General features: G+C 68.5%; 4 protein-coding genes and 1 non-coding gene across 6 annotated transcripts; 1 reads left to right on the plus strand and 4 right to left on the minus strand.

Moving 5' to 3' along the window:
• Window positions 1-25: 25 nt before the first annotated feature.
• FBXW9 (F-box and WD repeat domain containing 9) lies at window positions 26-4,189 on the minus strand. 2 transcript variants are annotated; one of them, XM_074929949.1, is made up of 11 exons: window positions 3,940-4,189; window positions 3,179-3,568; window positions 2,708-2,847; window positions 2,496-2,624; window positions 2,256-2,368; window positions 2,082-2,173; window positions 1,831-1,979; window positions 1,576-1,689; window positions 1,394-1,483; window positions 1,209-1,274; window positions 26-499 (listed from the first exon to the last, which is right to left on the minus strand). In XM_074929949.1, exons 1-11 carry the CDS (start codon window positions 4,112-4,114, stop codon window positions 425-427), a joined length of 1,533 nt encoding a protein of 510 aa, XP_074786050.1. In that variant the 5' UTR covers window positions 4,115-4,189; the 3' UTR covers window positions 26-424. The 2 variants fall into 2 exon arrangements, with proteins under 2 accessions (XP_074786050.1, XP_074786051.1); XM_074929950.1 differs by having other exon boundaries at window positions 28-499; window positions 3,986-4,069.
• A 670-nt stretch (window positions 4,190-4,859) lies between these two features.
• Window positions 4,860-12,331, minus strand: TNPO2 (transportin 2). Its single transcript, XM_074929864.1, has 25 exons — window positions 12,140-12,331; window positions 11,317-11,527; window positions 10,963-11,038; window positions 10,630-10,779; window positions 10,450-10,556; window positions 10,243-10,376; window positions 9,686-9,767; window positions 9,447-9,569; window positions 9,238-9,356; window positions 9,075-9,135; window positions 8,647-8,812; window positions 8,351-8,503; window positions 7,862-8,087; window positions 7,484-7,655; window positions 7,146-7,232; window positions 6,946-7,053; window positions 6,690-6,848; window positions 6,516-6,603; window positions 6,321-6,419; window positions 6,106-6,201; window positions 5,926-6,001; window positions 5,724-5,823; window positions 5,377-5,451; window positions 5,151-5,282; window positions 4,860-5,046 (listed from the first exon to the last, which is right to left on the minus strand). The coding sequence occupies exons 2-24, from the start codon at window positions 11,413-11,415 to the stop codon at window positions 5,175-5,177; spliced, it is 2,664 nt and encodes an 887-aa protein (XP_074785965.1). The 5' UTR covers window positions 11,416-11,527; window positions 12,140-12,331; the 3' UTR covers window positions 4,860-5,046; window positions 5,151-5,174.
• Window positions 8,886-8,952, minus strand: LOC141972275 (small nucleolar RNA SNORD41). Its single transcript, XR_012635359.1, has one exon. It is a non-coding gene; the product is annotated as a small nucleolar RNA SNORD41 (small nucleolar RNA).
• Window positions 12,332-14,013: 1,682 nt separating the features above from the next.
• TRIR (telomerase RNA component interacting RNase) lies at window positions 14,014-15,580 on the minus strand. The gene is made up of 3 exons (XM_074930143.1): window positions 15,311-15,580; window positions 14,529-14,606; window positions 14,014-14,426 (listed from the first exon to the last, which is right to left on the minus strand). The coding sequence occupies exons 1-3, from the start codon at window positions 15,548-15,550 to the stop codon at window positions 14,319-14,321; spliced, it is 426 nt and encodes a 141-aa protein (XP_074786244.1). The 5' UTR covers window positions 15,551-15,580; the 3' UTR covers window positions 14,014-14,318.
• Window positions 15,581-15,794: 214 nt separating this feature from the next.
• Window positions 15,795-18,454, plus strand: GET3 (guided entry of tail-anchored proteins factor 3, ATPase). The gene is made up of 7 exons (XM_074930144.1): window positions 15,795-15,956; window positions 16,260-16,407; window positions 16,482-16,630; window positions 16,724-16,874; window positions 16,996-17,103; window positions 17,632-17,829; window positions 18,054-18,454. Exons 1-7 carry the CDS (start codon window positions 15,796-15,798, stop codon window positions 18,183-18,185), a joined length of 1,047 nt encoding a protein of 348 aa, XP_074786245.1. The 5' UTR covers window position 15,795; the 3' UTR covers window positions 18,186-18,454.
• Window positions 18,455-18,492: the final 38 nt, after the last annotated feature.

The following is an 18,492-nucleotide window of genomic DNA, read 5'->3' on the forward strand; positions in this document are numbered from 1 at the left end:
GCTGCGCGCCGCCATCTTGCTCGCCCTCACCGCCCTCTGCCGTACGACTGCGCGCCGCCATCTTGACGGAGAGACGGTGGCCGCGGAGGGGCAAGAGTCCCGGAAGCGAAAGGCCTCAGCTCAGGGGGATGGCGCTGGACCGGGGCTACCCCGAAACCGCCCAACTTCGTCCCAAAATCACGGATGCCCCCGCGAGGGACGCAGCCTCCGCTCCAGTCAAATCCTTTTAATACCCACGACAAGGCGGCAGCTTCCAGCCCCAGCGAGGGCCCAGGGCCCAGCCCGTCTCCTCCGTGCCGCGGGGCGCAGGGGGGACCCCGCGCCTGGCGGGAGCCCGCTGGGAGCAGGGACGGGCCCCCCCGGCGGCGCGGAGCCCCCCAGCCCCCGTTCCCGGGCAGTGCGAGTGCGGGACCGCGGCAGCACGTCAGGTCCGGAGCCTCCACACCTCGACCGAGAGGCCTCCCGAGGCAGCTGCCACCACATCGCCCTCCACACTGATCTGGGGGGGACGAGAGGAGTGTCAGGGGGGCAGGGGAGCCTGTTGGGGGGACATCCCTGGCCCCGGGGGGGGGATGTCTCCTCACCCCAGGGAGCCCCTGGTATAAGGACCAGCACAGACACTGCAGGGGGCGGGGGGGGGGAAGATGGGGGGGAAGATGGGGGAAGAAAAATGGGAAAAGACAGGGGAAAGAAAGAAAAAAAGATGTGGAAAAAAAGATGGGTAAAAAAAGAGAAAAAGATGGGGGAAAGAGAAAAAGATGGGGGAAAGAGAAAAAGATGGGGGAAAGAGAAAAAGATGGGGGAAAGAGAAAAAGATGGGGGAAAGAGAAAAAGATGGGGGAAAGAGAAAAAGATGGGGGAAAGAGAAAAAGATGGGGGAAAGAGAAAAAGATGGGGGAAAGAGAAAAAGATGGGGGAAAGAGAAAAAGATGGGGGAAAGAGAAAAAGATGGGGGAAAGAGAAAAAGATGGGGGAAAGAGAAAAAGATGGGGGAAAGAGAAAAAGATGGGGGAAAGAGAAAAAGATGGGGGAAAGAGAAAAAGATGGGGGAAAGAGAAAAAGATGGGGGAAAGAGAAAAAGATGGGGGAAAGAGAAAAAGATGGGGGAAAGAGAAAAAGATGGGGGAAAGAAAGAAAGACAGAAAGAAAGATGGGGGGAAGCCGGGGTGCCTGCAGCCACGTGTGCAAAGAGGCAAGCGCCTCCCTACCCCGTTGAGCACGTCGTCGTGCGTCCAGGAGCAGATGGTGCGGGGAGGGTCCGTGGGGACGTGTATCTGCAAAAGAGCGAGAGCCGCTCAGAGCCCACCCAACGGGACCAGCAGGGCCCCCCCAGCCCAGTGAGGGCCCCCCCTCCCAGCCCGGCGCCACGTCACAGGCACAGAGGGACCCTCACCCGTAGCGTCCTGTCCGTGGACGTGGTGAAGAGGGACCCCAGCGAGTGCCAGAGCCCCGTGATCTGCAGCCGGTGCCCCACGTCAAAGTACTGCAGGAGAGGGGGACACAGAAATATACCACGAGGCATTGGGGGGCACCAAGGACCTCCCTGCACCCCCTAAACCCCCTTGGGGTCCCTACCCGGGCGGGCTGGAAGCTGCCGGCGCTGTTCCCGAAGACGTACACCCGGCCCTGGTTGTCCCCGGCCCAGAGCTGCGTCCCCCGGTACGACATGGAGAGCAGGTAATTGTCCAGCTGGGGGGAGGGAAAAAAGCTTTGGGGGGGGGGGGGGCGGCAGATCCTGCTGCACCCCAAATCTTGGGGCCCCAATTGAAGCAAGTGACGAGGGACAGAGCCCCCAGCCCTGCGGTGGTTTTGGGGGGCAGCGGGACCCACCTGCAGCCGCTGGAGCACCCCGTCGGCCCGTCGGTCGAAGACGACGAGGGTCCGGTCCTCGCTGCCCGACACGATGAGCCGGTCGTCGGCTGCCAGGGACAGGACGGCGCTGGCGTGGGGCTTGTAGCTGCGCACCAGGGCCTGGCCGGCTGCCGGAGGAGTGGGGCGCGGGGGTGTGAGCTGGGGGTACCCCCAGTGTGTCCCCCTCCTTCAACAATCCCAGGGAATCCCCCATCCCAGGCAGGACCAACCTCGCGGGTCGTAAACTGTCACCGTCTTGTCGTAAGTGCCGGTGACGAGGACGTCGGGGCGGTAGGAGAGACACAGCACAGCTGCCTTCTCCCTGGGGGTGAGGGGAGGGCTGGGCTTGGCCAGTCCCTTCCCCGGGACCCCCTCAAAAGCCCCCTGGGGCCCCCAGGTGTTACCTGATCTCCCCAAACTGCTGCCCCTCGGCCTCCAGGTCCCACAGCTTCACCGTGCTGTCCCAGGAGCCCGAGCACACCTTGTTGTCCCGGGAGGCCAAACACCAGACCCAGCCCTGCGAGGGAGAACCCAACCCCGTCACTGGGCCCCAAACCACCCCAGGACACCTCCAGCAGCTCCCCAAGGGGGGAAACCGAGGCGAGAGGGTGGTGGTGGTGGTGGGATAACGGCTGCACCCCCACCTTGTGCGTCCCATTGCGCTCGGTGCCCAGCGCCTTCACCAGCACCTTGCCGGGGGCCCGGCCCAGCTGCCGCAGGTCCCACAGGTTGACGTTGCGGTCACGGGCGCCCGAAACACAGAGGGTCCCTCCCTGCCAGGTTGGAGGGGGTCAAAAATGAGGTGGAGACCCCCCTCAGAACCAGGGGACCCACCCCTGGCCTGGCCCATCCCCACCTGCAGCAGGAGGACGGAGTCGACAGAGGCGAAGTGTCCCTCGTCCAGCGAGAAGTGCTGCATGGGGGCCCCGCCACCCCCCCAGCGCTGCAGGTGCTCCTCCAGGTCCACGCAGGCGTCCGACCAGTCAAACCCCTCCTCTGGGGAGAAATGGGGGGACCCAAACTGATGGGGGGTGGACCTGGGGCACTGGGGGGCCCCAACTCACCCTCGTCACCCCATGCAACGCCCGAGACACCTTGTGGTTGGCAGAGTGGGGACACAGGGCATTGGGGGGGGGGTTGGAAATGGGTCACAGGGGGTCCCCAGTTTGCCACAGGGAAACAGGGGATGAGAGGGGCCCCCCAACTCCCCGCGAGCTCTCCATGGGGTCCCACAATGCCCTCGGGGTTGACTGAGCCACCAGAATGGAGCATTAGGGACGTCCACCTCCACCTTATTCCCGCCCCCCCCCCCCAGCCCAGGACCCACCTTCCAGGACGGGGAAGGTCCCGCGGGCGCTGCGCTGCAGCCGGAGCCGCCAGGCCACGGCGTCCCGGGCCACGTCCCGCAGCGCCCGGCAGACGCGGGGCAGGACCACCCGCACCTCCCGCGCCCCCAGGTACCCGCAGATCTCCAGCAGCAGCTCCAGCGGCAGCGCCAGCAGCCCCCCCGCGTTCCCCCCGCCTGGGGGGGGCCGCTTCAGCCCCGGGGGGGGCCGCGGTGGAGGGAGCACGGGGGGGCTGGCCCCCGGGGTCGGGGCGACGGGGGGAAGGGGGGGTGGGGGGGTGCAGCCGGGGGGGATCCCCGGGCCCCGCAGTCGGGTCACGTACTCCTGTGCCTGCCGGTCGGGGTCGTCGGACGGGGGGGGGCCCTCCATGGCTGGAGGGGGGGGGAAGGGGTTCAGCACCTCCCGCAGCCCCGGAGGAGGAATCCCCCCCCCCCCCTACCCCGTGCGGGACCCTCAGCTCCTGTTACTGCCCCCCTCCCCCCCAACCCAGACCCCGCGATCAGTGACACCGGGATTCGCCACAAACCGGGGACCCCCCCAAGAGCCCCGGAACCACCCCCCCCCTCCACCGGGACCCCTCCGGCCCCGGAACCCCCTCACACTCGGATCCCCCCGCACCCCGCGGTCCTGGGCCCCCATGGGGTACCCCAGCACCCTGACGCTCCCCGACCTCCCGGGACCGAGACCGCCCCGGCACCCCCCCGAAGCCCCGTTCCCGCCCGCGCCCGCTCTCCGCACACACCCGCCCCCCGCCAGGCTCTGGGGTCCCCCCGAGCCCCCTCCGGTACCGGGGCGCGGCCCAGCCCGGCCCCGCCGCGTCCCGTCTCCACGGCCACGGCGAGATCCGCTTCCGGCGCACCGCCCCCGCGTGACCCGCGCTTCGCCCAATGAGAAGCAGCTGTTCGTCGTGACGTCATCAAACGGCGCCGGAACTAGGCCACGTGCGGCCGCCGAATCGCCGGGAGGGGCCGCAGCGGCCCCAGGAAAAGGGACCGAAACCACCCCCACCCCCCCCCGCCCGCCTGCGCCCCGCCCCCCCCCTCCGCCGGCGGGAACAAACGGCACCGGGACGGCGGACGGTCAACAACGGACTCTCTTTGCCGAGCAGGAACGAGCGGTCGCGGCACAACCGGGCCCGCTGCACCCACCCCCCTCCCCAACCCCCCCCCAACCCCAGACCCGCCTCCCCCCCCCCCCCGCCCCCGCCCTGTAAACGGTAAAAAACGGAACAAAACGGGGAAAAAAAACACAAGAAACGTGGCACCGACTCGCTCACGACGAAGCACAATGGCGGCGGCTCGGTCCCCCCCGGCCCCCCGCCCCCCCCCCGGGGCCCTCCCGCCCCCCGGGGCCCCCCCGTGTCCCCCCCGGCCGGGGCTGCTCTATATGTTCCTATGGGTTTATCTCCGTGTGCATGGGGACGGGGTGGGGGGGGCACCATGCGGGGGGGAAGGGGAACATCCTACAGCGGAAAAAAGGAGGGGGGGGGCTGCCCCCCCACCACTACCCCCCCGGCCACCCCCTTTTTGGACCCTTTTGCCCCGATTTTTGCTGCCCGCCCCCCCCCCAGGGTTTTGGGGTGTCCCCACCGCGGGTCCGTCCCTCCCCCGCAGCCACCATGGACCCTCCCCACCCCCAGTCCCCCCCCTCCCTTCTCCCCCCAGGGGTGAAACCGATCTCGGGGGCCTCCCCCCCCACCCCCGGGGTGTGGCTTGGGACAGGGTCGGGGGGGGGTGGGCGCCGCGCCGTGGCCCCCCCACGCGGCTCCTCCCGCCCCCCCGAACCCCCCCGGGCGCGGCGCGGGGTCGCCCGCTCACGGCCGCCGTCCTGACGGCCTCCCAGCGCCGACCTGCGAGAGAGGGGGGGAGAGAGGTCGGAAGGGGTCCTGTCGTTCCAGGGGGGGGTGTCTATCTGCCCGCCCCCCCTTTTGGGGTGCTGCCCCCCACCCCGGACCTGGTTCCAGTGCCTCCGCCTGGCCTAGACCCCATAAAACGCCGCCAGCCGGTCCTTGAGCAGGGGCGGGAACTGCTCCGAAAACTGCTGCCAGTTCTCCTCGCCCACCTGGTCCTTGAAGCCGTGGAGGATCTGGGGAGGAGACTGACAATGAGGGGGGGGGGGCCCTGCTGAACCCCCACCAAGGTGTGGGGGGGTCCCCAATTGCCCCTTTTTCCCCGCTGACCTTATAGAACATGTCTCGCAGGTCATCCTTGGGGCTCACCCAGGACGCGACGGCATCGCAGAAGAAGATGAAATCCTGGGGGAAGGGGGATGGGTTGAAAAGGGGCTAAAACCGGGGGGGTGATGGGGAGCAGGATCTGGCCCCAGGGACCCCCCTGTATTGGATAGAGCCAGGCTGCAGCCAAGTGCCCCCCAAAAATCTCCCCCCTCTGGGGGCTGGTGGCTGCCCCTGCGGTGTGGGGGGAGTGGGGACTGCAGCTTTCGCACCTCAGAGGTAAATATCAGCCCCCCCCAAACTTAAGGGCAGCCCCCACCCCCCTAAAACGGCTGGGTGCCCCCCCCCCATACCTGCACAACCCCCCCAGGGTTCACCCCGATCATCACACAGATGCCACGGAAAGCCGAGTCCTTCTCCTCGTTGTCCCGGATGTTGCGGAGGGACGTGCACCTTGTGTGGGGGGATGGAAATAAAGTTCAGTGTCTGCCCCCCCACCCCCCCCAGCTCCTGGGGGGGCACAGGGACCCCCAAAATGGTCCCCCTCAACCTCACCAAGGCCGGATGAATTGCTGCAGCATGGGGGCCACCTCCTGTGGGCAGACGAAGCCCAGACGGCCGATGGTGATGGCTGCGGGCAGGAGGAAAGTTGGAGGGCACAGCAGGGGGGTCCCACAGAAAACAGCCCCCCTAAACCCCCTCCTGGGGGTCCCGCTGCACACCCCTTGGCCTCACCCGTGTTCTCCAGGAGGGTTTTGGGAGTGTTGGGGCGGTTGATGATCTCCACCAGGTTGTTCAGCACCATCTGGACGTAGGGCTGCATCTCCGCCCCTGCCAGGAGGGGACGGAGGAGGGGGGTTGTCAGGGTGAGGGGGCCCAACTGAGCTCCCGGGGGGGTGGGGGGGCTCAGCTGAGCTCCCAGGGGGGCTGGGGGTTCCTGAGGCGCTCACCCATCTGCATGCAGATCTCTCCGATGGCCCAGGTCGCGTTGTTGCAGACAGAGATAAACTCGGGGTTGAGGTTGGTGCCCAGGATGGGCATGAACTCAGCTGGGGGGAGGCAGGGTCAGGCAAGAGCCCCCTCCCCAGCACATCCTCTTTAGGTCCCCCCACCTAGGGGACCTCCCCCCCAGCCCTGGCACCCACCGATGCAGGGCTTGACGTGCACAAAACAGGCCTTGGTGAGGTCACCCAGGAGGGCGAAGGAGCTCTGCCGCACCTCGGGCATGGTGTCCTGCGGGGAGGGGGCAGGGGGCGAGTGTGGGGGGGGGCCCAGTGGCCCCTGGGCTAGTGGGGAGGGGTCCTGGGGGAGCCCCTCACCTGCATACACTGGAAGAGCAGCGTCATGATGTTGCTGCGAGCCACCAGCTGCTCCACGTGGCAACCCAGACCCTCGGCCAAACCGCTCAGCAGGTCCAGGGCCACGATCATGAAGTCCTTGTCGGGGGCCTCGTACTGCTCAGGGTGTTGGTTGTACATCTGCGGGGAGCAAGGGGGGGGCTGCAGTTACCCCCGGGGGGGGGGTCACACCCCACAGCACCCAGGGAAAGGCAGGGGCGGGGGGGCTGTGGCTCACCATGGCTTGAGCCAGCGTCTTCTGGACCAGGGTGACGCAGCGCTGGTAGACGGGCTCGCAGTAGGGCAGGAAGCCGCTCTGCAGGGCGGTGGCCACCGAGGACAGGCACTGCGGGCCAGGGGGGGGACAGCAGGGGTGTGGGAGGGGGCCGAGGGGACAGATTTCCCCCCCGCCGCTGTCCTCTGTGCCCTGAGACTCACCTCCAGCAGCGGGAAAAGGTCCTTGTCCTCATCCTTCAGCTCATTCCACTTCTGGATGAGCGGAGGCATCAGCTTCTGGATGTACTCCTGCGCCCCGAGGAGAGAGGCTGTCACTGGGGGGGGACACGAGGCGGGGGGACACAGGGAGGGGTACAGGGTGCTCCCCCTCAGCCCAGGGACCATCAGACCAGAGGAATCCACACCGGGCGTTCGGGATTCGAATGTCTGTTGTCACTTGTCATCACCGGTCCCGGGCAGGGACGCACTTGGGGCACCGTGGGGGGGTGAGGGGACCCCCAAGATGAGGACCCGCAGGTGGGGGGCACCCCACATCATACCGGTTGGTTGAGGTGGTGCCCCACGGAGTCAGCCAAGGTCCCGATGGCGTCGTAGAGGATCAGCAGGTTCTTGTGTTGGTACTTGCCGAAGGCAAAGACCAGCGTGTCCAGGATGAAGCTGAGGTACGGCACCAGCTCCGTGCAGGCCTCTTCCTCCAGCGTGGCAAAGGCGCTGAGGGCGGGGGGGGAAAAGGGTCAGGAGCCCCCCCAAGGTAAGGGCTGAGCCCCCCACACCCCCCTGCTCTGGGTCAGACAGTACGAATACGCCAACATCACAGCGAGTCAACGCATCACAGTCTTCATCCTACCCGGAGGAGGGCCAATCCTGCCCCAAAACCACCACGAGCAGCCCCAAATCGCCCCAGCCCTGCCCTGTACCTGCATGCTGCCTCCTGCACCCGCTTGTTGCTGTCGAGGATGCGCTTGAGCAGCTCGGTCATGAGGGGCTTGAGGTACATGTCGGGGGGCTGGCTGACCACCCAGTGCGCGTAGCGGCTCAGGGTCCAGCAGGCGATGGAGCGCACCAGCGCCTTCTTGTCCGACAGGCATTGGATGAGGTGGGGGATCAGCTCCGGCAGGTACGGCACCATGCCCTGCATGCAGCCTGGGGGGCACAGGGAGGCTCAGAGACCCCCAACACGCTGGGCACCGTGCCCCGAGTGCAGCCTGGGGGGCACATGGAGGCTCAGAGACCCCCAACACGCTGGGCACCGTGCCCTCAGTGCAGCCTGGGGGGCACAGGGACCCCCAACATCGTGGGCACCATCCCCTGCGTGTGGCCTGGGGAGCACGGGGAGGCTCAGAGACCCCCGGTGCAGGCATGGCGGTGGCTCCGGGATGGCCCCTCGCAGGCAGCGTGTCACCCACCTTCCGCGATGGCCCCCAGGACAAGGATCCCCGACTCCTTGATGACCCACTCGGGGTGGAAGAGAAGCTCCTTGAGCAGCGGGAGGAGGTGGGGGAGCAGCTCTTCCCGGAAGACGTTGGCCAGGACATCCAGCGCGGCAGCCGAGCACTTCCCTGCCGGGCAGGCGAGCGGGGACGGGGTTAATCTCTCCTGAACAGGCACCATCCCACCTCGGGGTTTAATTAACCTCCCTGACCCCACAGGGTGCAATTCAGGAGCCCAAACGCGGGGCAGGGACCCCCCAACGAGCCCGTACTCAGGTTCCAGTCCGAGAGCGTGTCGTCGTCGTCCTCGTCCTCTGCGTCATCGGGGTCCTGCGGCCGCTCCTCCTCGTGCTGCAGTGTCACTGTGCGGGACTTGTGGAAGCGGGGCTTGATGTCCTGCTCGCTGTCAGGAATGGCCTCGTCCTCCTCCACGTCACCCTGTGGGGACAGGGGACATCCCGTCACGCCACGGGGACCCCCAACCGCCCACCCCAGGGACCCCCCAGGCCTCAGGGATCAGACAGTACGAACACAACAGCCATCACCAGCATCAGTTCTGAACATGTCATCACATCCGGGAGGGGTCAGGGCAGCTCCCACCTTCCCCCAGTCCCTCCGGTTTAACCAGTAGCAGCCCCCCCCAGAGCTGGAGGAGGGACATGGAGCCGGGCACTCTCGCGTTCTCACCACAGGCTCATACCTTGAGCAGGATGATGTCAATCTCCGAGTACTTCATGCCGTTCACCAGGATGGGGATGAGTCTGGGGGGAGCAAAGGGGATTTTGAGGGATCAGGGGGGAACTGAGGGACTGGGGAGGTCCTGGGGGGGCTGGGGGACAAGAGGGGCCGCCCTGAGCACTCACTGCACCAGGTGGGAGGTCAGCACCTCCTTGCAGATGGGCTGCTCGGCCAGCGTCAGCCAGAACTCGCAGGCCTCCAGCGCCACGTTCTCGTCACTGTCCTGCGTCCGCTGCAGCATGTACTGCAGGGGTGGGGGAGGGAGGGCACATCAGACCCCCCCTAACTCGCCCACCCGGGGGTCCTGACATCACCCACGAGCCCCCCGTCTCACCTGGATGATGCTGTGCATGTGGGGGATGAGGCGGTCGATGCGGACCTCCAGCAGCATCACCAGCGCGCGGCACACGTTCTTCCGCACCTCAGGGTCCTCGTCCACCGCCAGAGCGAAGAGGTGCTGGGGAGGGGGGGGGGGGACGGGACACAGAGACAGGACCCCACTCACCACTGTCCACCCTCGCAGCCGCTCTGGGGCGGGGGGCTCCAGGGGGTTCCCCCCGGCTGGCCGCTCACCTCGATGAAGGTGTCGATGTTTTCCATCAGCGCCTGGGCCCGGTCCATGATGAACTGGTTGACGCAGGCGATGGCGTGAGACCTGGGGGGGTGGGACAAACCATGGTGGGGGTGTCCAGCAGGCTCGTTAGCTAATGACACAGTGGCAGGAGTGGGGGGGGTGTCAGCCCAGCCACCAACCCCCTCCCAGACCTCACAGTGTTGAACGGAGTAACCCCCTACCCCAGGGCAGACGTGGGGACACAGCCAGGGATGATCTGGAGACGTGGGGACGGGCGGGGGGGGGGGGCAAAACCCCCCAACGGGGGCACAGACAGAGCCAGGCCACCCACCGGGGTGAAGAATGGGGACAAGGGCACCCTGAGGCAAAGCAGAGCCAGCGGGCGGGGACACAGAAACAGCTCATTTCCCACCCATTTCTCACCGCAGGGCCACGTGGCAGCTCTGGGTACGCCCCCCCCCCGACAGCCCCCCCCCGCTGGGCCCCCCCCAGCCCCTCCGCACCCGACCGTGGGGCTGCAGGGGGACACGTGCCCTCCCCCCCAGCGCCCCCGTACCTGATCTTGGGGCTGCAGTGCTTGAAGAACTGGAGGAACTTGGGGATCATGACGTTGAGGGGCCGGTTGAGCGCGTCGCTGTCCAGGAGCTCAGAGGAATCCTCACAGATTTTCTGCAGGGCCCCGAACGCCCCCTGCGTGCCAGAGGGGGTGTCAGCACCGGCCGCAGCCCCCCCCCCCATGGCTCCCCCACCCGGCCCCACGCACCTCACACGTGTTGTAGTCCTCCGAGTTGAGCAGGTTGCAGAGCTGCGGCAGCAGCTCCGGCCACATCTGCAGCTCCCCCTTGGAGGCGATGGTGGTGATGAGGATGCCTGGGGGGTGTGGGGGGGGTCGTTAGCACTGAGGAGGGGTGGCCCAGGGGTCCCTGCGGGGGCCTCATCTCACCGATGGTGGCTCGGATGAGGGAGGACGCGTCCCCGATGTTGTTGAGACACTCCTGCTTGATGAACTCGGCCACGGGCTGGGGGAAGCTCTGGTAATGCGCCTTGACGTTGTTCTTCAGGATCAGGCCGCTGAGCGACCGCGTCGGCTCATCTGGGAGGAGGGAGGAGGGGGGGGGGGGAGGCTGCAACGTGCATCCTTTCCGTTTGCACCTCCCCAAGGCTGAAAGGGGCAGGCTCAGCTCCTGCCTCCACCTCTGCCACCCCCCAGAAATGTCTCTGGCACCCCCCTAGGAGCCGGGAGAGCCCGAAACCCGCCAGCCGCAGCGCGACCCACCTTCGGACTTGAGCCGCGTCAGCACGAAGATCAGGTAGTTGTTGAAGTCAGGGAATTGGTTCAGCTGCTTCAGCTTCTGTCCCGGGTGGTTAAGGACGAGGACGGGGACACTGCCCCACGACAAGGACAGGGACGATGCTGCCTCGGATCAACATGGCTGCAACCCCCCCATCCCCCAGATCCAGCCACTCCGGAGCTCGAACCGGCCCCGTCTCCCCTGGCTGCTGACCCCGTTAACAGAGAAAATCCCCAATTCCTGTTTTCTCGGCTCAAACGGGGGTGGGGGTATTGTGGGGGTATTGTGTGTGTGTGTCCCCGCACCCCCGGGGGTCCCGGCCCCCCCTCACAGGATACGTCCTGCACGACGCGCTGCGTGGCCGTGTTGGGGGACTGCGAGTCCTTCAGCAGCTGCAGGACCTGCTGCAGGCCCTGCTCGTCCGGCTGCCAGTCCATGGCGACCGGGGGGGCGTCCTGGGGAGGGGGGAAAGGTGGTCCCGGAGGCGGTGGTGCGGCTCAGTCCCCGGATCTCTGCGGAGAGGGGGAGCGGGAAGCGGGACACGGGGATCTACCGGCAGCGGGAGCCGCGTGAGGGATGCGGAGCGGACGCCCCCGGGATGAGCGCGGTTCCCGGGGCGGGGGGGGGGGGCGGGACACACACCCGGGGATGGCGGGTGTGTGCGCCCCGTCCCCGTCCCCCCCCGGGGTCCACGCGGCAGCGGACGGCGGCGGGGACGCGCCGCGCACGTGGGGACGGGGATGCCCCGTTAACAGCGGGGAGAGCCGGGGGGGGGCGCACGGGGAGACAGATCTTCCCCCTATTGCCCCCCCCCCGCCTATAAACGCCCCCGGCCGTGCCAGCGCCCCCCCCCAGCGCGCCCTCCACCCCGCACCCCCGTTCGCCGCCCAGCCCCGCTCCCCCCCGCCGCGTTTGAGCCTCTCGCCCCCGTAATCCCCCCCCGCCGGCGGCACCCCCGTCCCGCGGCACGGCCCCGCTTCCCCCCGCCGTACCGCAGCCCCCCCCCCGCTCCCGGTTTGCCCCCCGAACCCCCAGTTACTCCTCCGAACCCTTAATTCTCCCCTCAGCCGCCCCTTACCCCCCCCCGGCCCCCTCCCGCCCGGGCCTCCCCCGCCCGCCAGGCCCCGCGCCGCTTTCCCGCCGCCCCCGCCGCGCCGGTACCTGCCGGGGGGGACCCGGGTCTCGGGGAAGGGGTCTCGGGGGGGCGGGGGCGGCCCGAGGCGGGGAGGGGGGTGGAGGGGGGGTGGTTCGGGGCCGCCTCGCGCAGCCGCGGGGCACCGGCGCTGCCCGGAGGGAGCGAGCGCGGCACGCGGGCGCTGACCCCCGCCGGCCACCGTCCGCCCCGCCGCGGGCACCACGTGAGCGCGCGGGAAGGACGGCGCCGCGTCACGTGGGCCGCGGGCGGGGCCACGTGGGGAAGAGGCGGGGCGGCTGCGCGCATGCGCGGGGTCGTGTCCCGTGGCTGTGTACCCCCCATTCCCCCCCCCCCAACCTCCCCGCGCGCCCCGTATCACTGTGCGGGGGCGGGGCACGACACACGGGACTGGGAGCACTGGGAGGGGAAAAGGGGAGTGAACTGGGGGGACTGGGAGGGGAATCAGGGCAAGGGGGGGTGTGCTGGGGAGATGGAGCGCACTGGGGGACTGGGAGGGGGAAAAGGGAGTGAACTGGGAGCACTGGGAGCGGAGTCAGGGCACGGGGGGGTGTGCTGAGGAGATGGAGTGCACTAGGGGACTGAGAGGGGGAAAGGGGATTGAACTGGGAGCACTGGGAGTGGAGTCAGGGCACGGGGGGGTGTGCTGGGGAGATGGAGTGCACTGGGGGGACTGGGAGAGGGGGCATGGGGTGCTGGGGGGGAATTCGTGCACTGGGGGCACTGGGAGGGGGAAAAGGGAGTGAACTGGGAGCACTGGGAGCGGAGTCAGGGCACGGGGGAGTGTGCTGGGGAGATGGAGTGCACTGGGGGGACTGGGAGAGGGGGCATGGGGTGCTGGGGGGGAATTCGTGCACTGGGGGGACTGGGAGGGGGAAAGGAGTGAACTGGGAGCACTGGGAGTGGAGTCAGGGCACGGGGGGGTGTGCTGGGGAGATGGAGTGCACTGGGGGGACTGGGAGGGGGAAAAGGGAGTGAACTGGGAGCACTGGGAGTGGAGTCAGGGCACGGGGGGGTGTGCTGGGGAGATGGAGTGTACTGGGGAGTTGGGAGAGGGGATTGGGGAGCACTGGGGGGACTGGAAACAGGAATCAGGGAGATGGAGAGCACTGGGGGACTGGGAGCAGGGAGATGGGATGCTGCGGGGGAATTGGCACACTGGGGGGACTGGGAGCACTAGGAGGGGATCAAGGCAAGGGGGGGCGTGCTGGGGAGATGGAGCGCACTGGGGGACGGGGAGAGAGGACTGAGGATGCTGGGGCCAAATTGGCACACTGGAGGGACTGGGAGGTGGAAAGGGGAGTGAACTGGGGGAACTGGGAGCGCTAGGAGGGGAGTCAAGGCAAGGGGGGAGTGCTAGGGAGATAGAGTGCACTGGGGGGACTGGGAGTGGGGATGTGGGGGGGTGAACTGGGAACAGTGGGGGGAGAAGCTGGGGTGATCATGGTGCATGGGGGGGGGGGGGAACTGGGACCACAAACAGGTTGGGGTCCTCTCCTGGAGGCCACCCCAGGAGTGCCCGGCCCTGCCTGCACCCCTCCCCTCCTCCCCCCAGGGGTGCTGGTGGATCCCCCCCACCCAGGCACAGCCACCTCCCACCCCAGCTTTACTGGGGAAAAAAAAACAAAAACAAAAAAAAAGTTTGGCGCTGGGCGGGGGGTAATAAATAAAGGATCAAAGGCTGGAAGACTCGAAGTCAGTCACTGTCATGGCTGGGGGGGTTGTACTCCCCAGCGGGTGACAGATTGTGCCACCCCCTGAAAGCGGGGTCACGGGGGGGTCTCAGCATCTCACCCCCAAACACCAGGAGACCCCCAAACCCCAGGTAACAGCAGGGGTGGGCGACCCCCTCCTCAAAAACACCCACAAGTCGCTCAGCGGCTCCGAAATCTCCGAGGTCTTTAATGCTGCAACAGCGGCCCCTCCACTCCCGCCTCTCCCCTCCCCGTTTCTCCGCTTTCTACCCCAAAACCACCCCCCCGCCTCGGGGCCGGGCCAGGGGGAGGAGCGGCGGCGGCAGCGGGTCCCGGCGAGCGGCAGCAATTTGCCGACCGACATCAAGTCCTGGTGGCCGGCGGGGCGGGAGCGGCGGCCCCGGGCGCGGGATCGTCATTTATAGATATAAAAGGGGCGGGGCCGGCGCCTCCCCCGCCCTTAAATAAGTATGTACAGGGGCGAGTCCGGGCGCTATTTCACCAGGGGCCGGGTTTTGTCGTCGTCGCTGCACTGGTGCGCCTTGTACTTTTTCACCTCTGCCATGTACTTGGCCCAGGCATCGCCTTTACTCGTCAAAACCTGCAAGAACACGAGGGGAAATGAGGCCACTGAGCGCAGCACCCGCCGTCAGCACTGCGTGCCCCCACCCTGGGAGGGACGGGGGGGTCTGGGGCCACCCACCTCCTCATCCGTCTTTTGCTTCTTGGCCACCACTCCTGTCTTCAGGGCCAGCTTGTTCCCCCCTCGCCGCCTGCCCACCTGGGGGAAGGGACAGAACTGCCACCGTTACGCGCGCTGCGGGGACAGCGCCGCCCCCTGCACAACGGAACAGGAGGGACGTCCGTCAGACCCCGGCCGGCGGCCATCCGTCCGTCCGTCCGTCCATCCGCGGCGGGCAGCACCGCGGGGACCCCGCTCCTGCCTGGGGAGGGGGCGGGGGGGGGGGGCCGGCGGCTCCTGCCGTCCCCGAGGGTGGGGGTGACACCCCCCCCCGGGGACGGCGGTGCCAGAGCAGCCGAAGTCGCCCCCGTTCCCCAGGGGTGGAGAATTTTGGTGCTGCTTGATGCGGCTTAACAAGAGGCAACAACAAAAGGCAGCGCGGGAGCGAGCGGGCAGGGAGCCCCAACAGCCCCGAGGTGCCCCCAGGACCGAGCGGCAGCGCGGCCCCCCCAGGACGCGCCCCCCAGCTTGGCGATCGCAGGTGCCCGCGGAGCTCCAGGGGCCCGGCCCAGCGCCCGGGACAACCACCGGCAAAACCGGGGCCTGCACTTGCGTCTGGGGAACCGTCCCGCGCGGGGACGCTCTCCCGCCGCAGACAGCCGGAGGAGGAAGCCGCCGCCACCCCTGGAGCCAGCCCGAGAGCGCCGTTACCCCCGCGAACCCCCAGCCGGGGCCGCCGCAGCGGGCGGGCGAGGCCGGGCAGCAGCGGGAGCGGGAGGAGGCCGCGGGCCCCGCATCCTTACGAAGCTGAGGGCGCCGCCGCTCCTCTTCGAGCCGTCGGACGGGCGGTGCGGGCCGGGCCCGGCACCGCCGGGGGCCTCCGCGGCCGCCGCTGCCGCCGCCTCGCGCTCCCGCTGCTGCTCTGCCTCCATCTTCCGCTTGAAGAGCTCCAGGAAGCTGCCGTCGTTGGCGAAGACGTTCACGCCACCGCCGGGCCCGGGCGGCGGCGACGGGGCCTCCCCCTCCTCGCCGTGCGCCTCCATCTTGTCCGCCGCGAACGCCGCGCCGCGGGGGACGCCGGGAAGCGCGCGGCACCGGCAGATGACGTCAGCGCGACGGCCGTCGGGGTGGCGTTGCCGGGCAACGCGCGGGGCGCTCGCCGCGCTGTCCCGCCCCACGCCGGATCGCCAGGAGCGACGGCCAATCCGCCGCAGGGGGCGGGACAGCGCTGCCGGACGGCGGCCAATCAGGGCGCGGGCGGGCCGGCGGCGCGGCGGCGCGGGGGAAGATGGCGGCGGCGGCGGGCGGGTGGGGGCCGGAGGCGGAGGAGTTCGAGGACGCGCCCGACGTGGAGCCGCTGGAGCCGACGCTGGCGAACATCATCGAGCAGCGGAGCCTCAAGTGGATCTTCGTGGGGGGGAAGGGCGGCGTCGGCAAGACCACCTGCAGGTGCGGGGGGGCCGGGCCGGGCCCCCGGGGGGCGTCGGGCCGGGCCGGGGGATCGGGCCCCCGAGGGGGGTCGGGCCAGCCTGGGCTGGGGCAACCGGACCGGACTTCCCCGTCGGGGCGGGGAATTGGGCTGGACACTCTCCGGGTGGAGGGACGGGGCTGGGTGCCCTCGGGGAAGGGCAGAACCAGCCCCGCCGGGGGGCTGCTCCCACGCGAGGGGCCGGCGGGGGGAGTGCCCCACGCAGGGAGGCCACCGCGATCCCTGCCGGCAGCACCCCCGCGCCGTCCCCGCTGTCCCCCCAGCTGCAGCCTGGCCGTGCAGCTCTCGAAGGTGCGGGAGAGCGTCCTCATCATCTCCACTGACCCCGCGCACAACATCTCCGATGCCTTCGACCAGAAGTTCTCCAAAGTCCCCACCAAAGTCAAGGGCTACGACAACCTCTTCGCCATGGTGAGTCCGGGACGGAGCTGGGAACCAGCCTCCCCCGCCCCCCACGACCCCGCTCACCTTCCGAACCCCGACAGGAGATCGACCCCAGCCTGGGGGTGGCGGAGCTGCCCGATGAGTTCTTCGAGGAGGACAACATGCTGAGCATGGGCAAGAAGATGATGCAGGAAGCCATGAGCGCCTTCCCCGGCATCGACGAGGCCATGAGCTACGCTGAGGTGATGAGGTGAGTGGGGCCATAAGGGGCCAGGGGGGGCTGTTGGGGGCTGAGCAGGGGGGTTGTGGCCCTGCTGACCCCCCCCCCACGCTGGCCCCGCAGGCTGGTGAAGGGTATGAATTTCTCGGTGGTGGTTTTTGACACGGCGCCCACCGGCCACACGCTGCGGCTGCTCAATTTTCCCACCATCGTGGAGCGGGGCCTGGGCCGCCTCATGCAGATCAAGAACCAGATCAGCCCCTTCATCTCCCAGGTGAGGATGGGGAGGGGGGCTGCAGGGACGGGACCCCCCCTCGGGGAGGGGATGGCCTCAGGGAGGGAATGGCACGTGCGTGACCTTGGGGGGGGGTGGATCTCACCGCCGCCTCTCCCAGATGTGCAACATGCTGGGACTAGGGGACATGAACGCCGACCAGTTGGCCTCCAAACTGGAGGAGACGCTGCCCGTGATCCGCTCTGTCAGCGAGCAGTTCAAGGACCCGGTAAGGCCGCCGGGGGGTGGTTCCTGGGGGAGCATGGGGCTGCTGGGAGGGGAACGGGGACACTGGAAGAGCGACAGGGACGCCAGGAGGGGGATGGGGATGCCCGGAGGGGGACAGGGACACGAGGAGAGAGACTGAGACACCGGGAGGGGGACAGGGACGCTGGGAGGCGGATGGGGACATGGCCAAGGAGGGGAATGAGCATGCCAGGAGTGGCATGGGGATGCTGTGAGGGGGACGGGGCCACCCGGAGGGGGCCTGGGACGCTAGGAGAGGGACAGGGACACCGGGAGGGGGATGGGGACATGGCCAAGGAGTGGGATAGGGACGTCGGGAGGGGGACAGGGACACCAGAAGGGGGACTGGGACGTGGCCAAGCCAGTCCGTGCACATTCCTGTGGGGAAACCTCCGCCGCGGGGCCGGGCAGGGACCCCTCCGGGGCCTGTGTCGTGCCAGACGGCCGGGTGGCAGAGGGGACACCGAGCACGGTGTCACGCTGAGACGTTGGGGGGGGCCGGGGCTGGCAGGAGCAGACGACGTTCATCTGCGTCTGCATCGCCGAGTTCCTGTCGCTCTACGAGACCGAGCGGCTGATCCAGGAACTGGCCAAGTGCCGCATCGACACCCACAACATCGTGGTGAACCAGCTCGTCTTCCCCGACCCCCAGCGGCCCTGCAAGATGTGCGAGGCCCGACACAAGATCCAGGCCAAGTACCTCGACCAGGTACTGGGGGGGGGGCACGGCGCAGGGCAGGGGGCAGGGGGGGCTGGGTTTGGGGAGTCAGGGAGGAGTTGGGGGGGTTGTTAGCGTTCAGGTGGCCCTGCCCAGCTCTGGGAGGAGAGGGGGGGGGTCATGAGGGGTGGGATTTGGGGAGTCTGGATGCTCAGGATGCCCTCTGACACTGGGGGGGGCCCGGATCACTGCCCCCCTCTGCTCTCCCCCCGCAGATGGAGGACCTGTACGAGGATTTCCACATTGTCAAGCTGCCGCTGCTGCCCCATGAGGTGCGGGGGGCCGACAAAGTGAACACCTTCTCCTCCCTCCTGCTGGACCCCTACCAGCCCCCCAGCCCCAAATAACAACCCCCCTGCCGCCCGGGGGGGGACCAGCTGATATTTATTCCCCCCCACAACCCCAGGAGGGGCAGGACAGCTCTGCCCAGCCCCCCTACACGCAGCTCCCACCTCCAGGCTGCAGCCAACCAGCACTGTGGCCCCCCCCCCGGGGGCTGCTCTGTCCCCCCACTCTCTCCCTATCTGTTCTCCCCCCAGCCCAGGCCGGGGAGGGGGCGGGCAGAGACGGGACCCCCCCAGGGGACCTCGTGTAAATAATAAACTCGGGAAGCGGAGAGGCGGCTCTGGGGTGGTTTGGGGGGGCACTTGTGGG

The sequence above is a fragment of the Athene noctua genome, chromosome 31 (assembly GCF_965140245.1).
Source record: "Athene noctua chromosome 31, bAthNoc1.hap1.1, whole genome shotgun sequence".
Taxonomy (NCBI): Eukaryota; Metazoa; Chordata; class Aves; order Strigiformes; family Strigidae; genus Athene; species Athene noctua.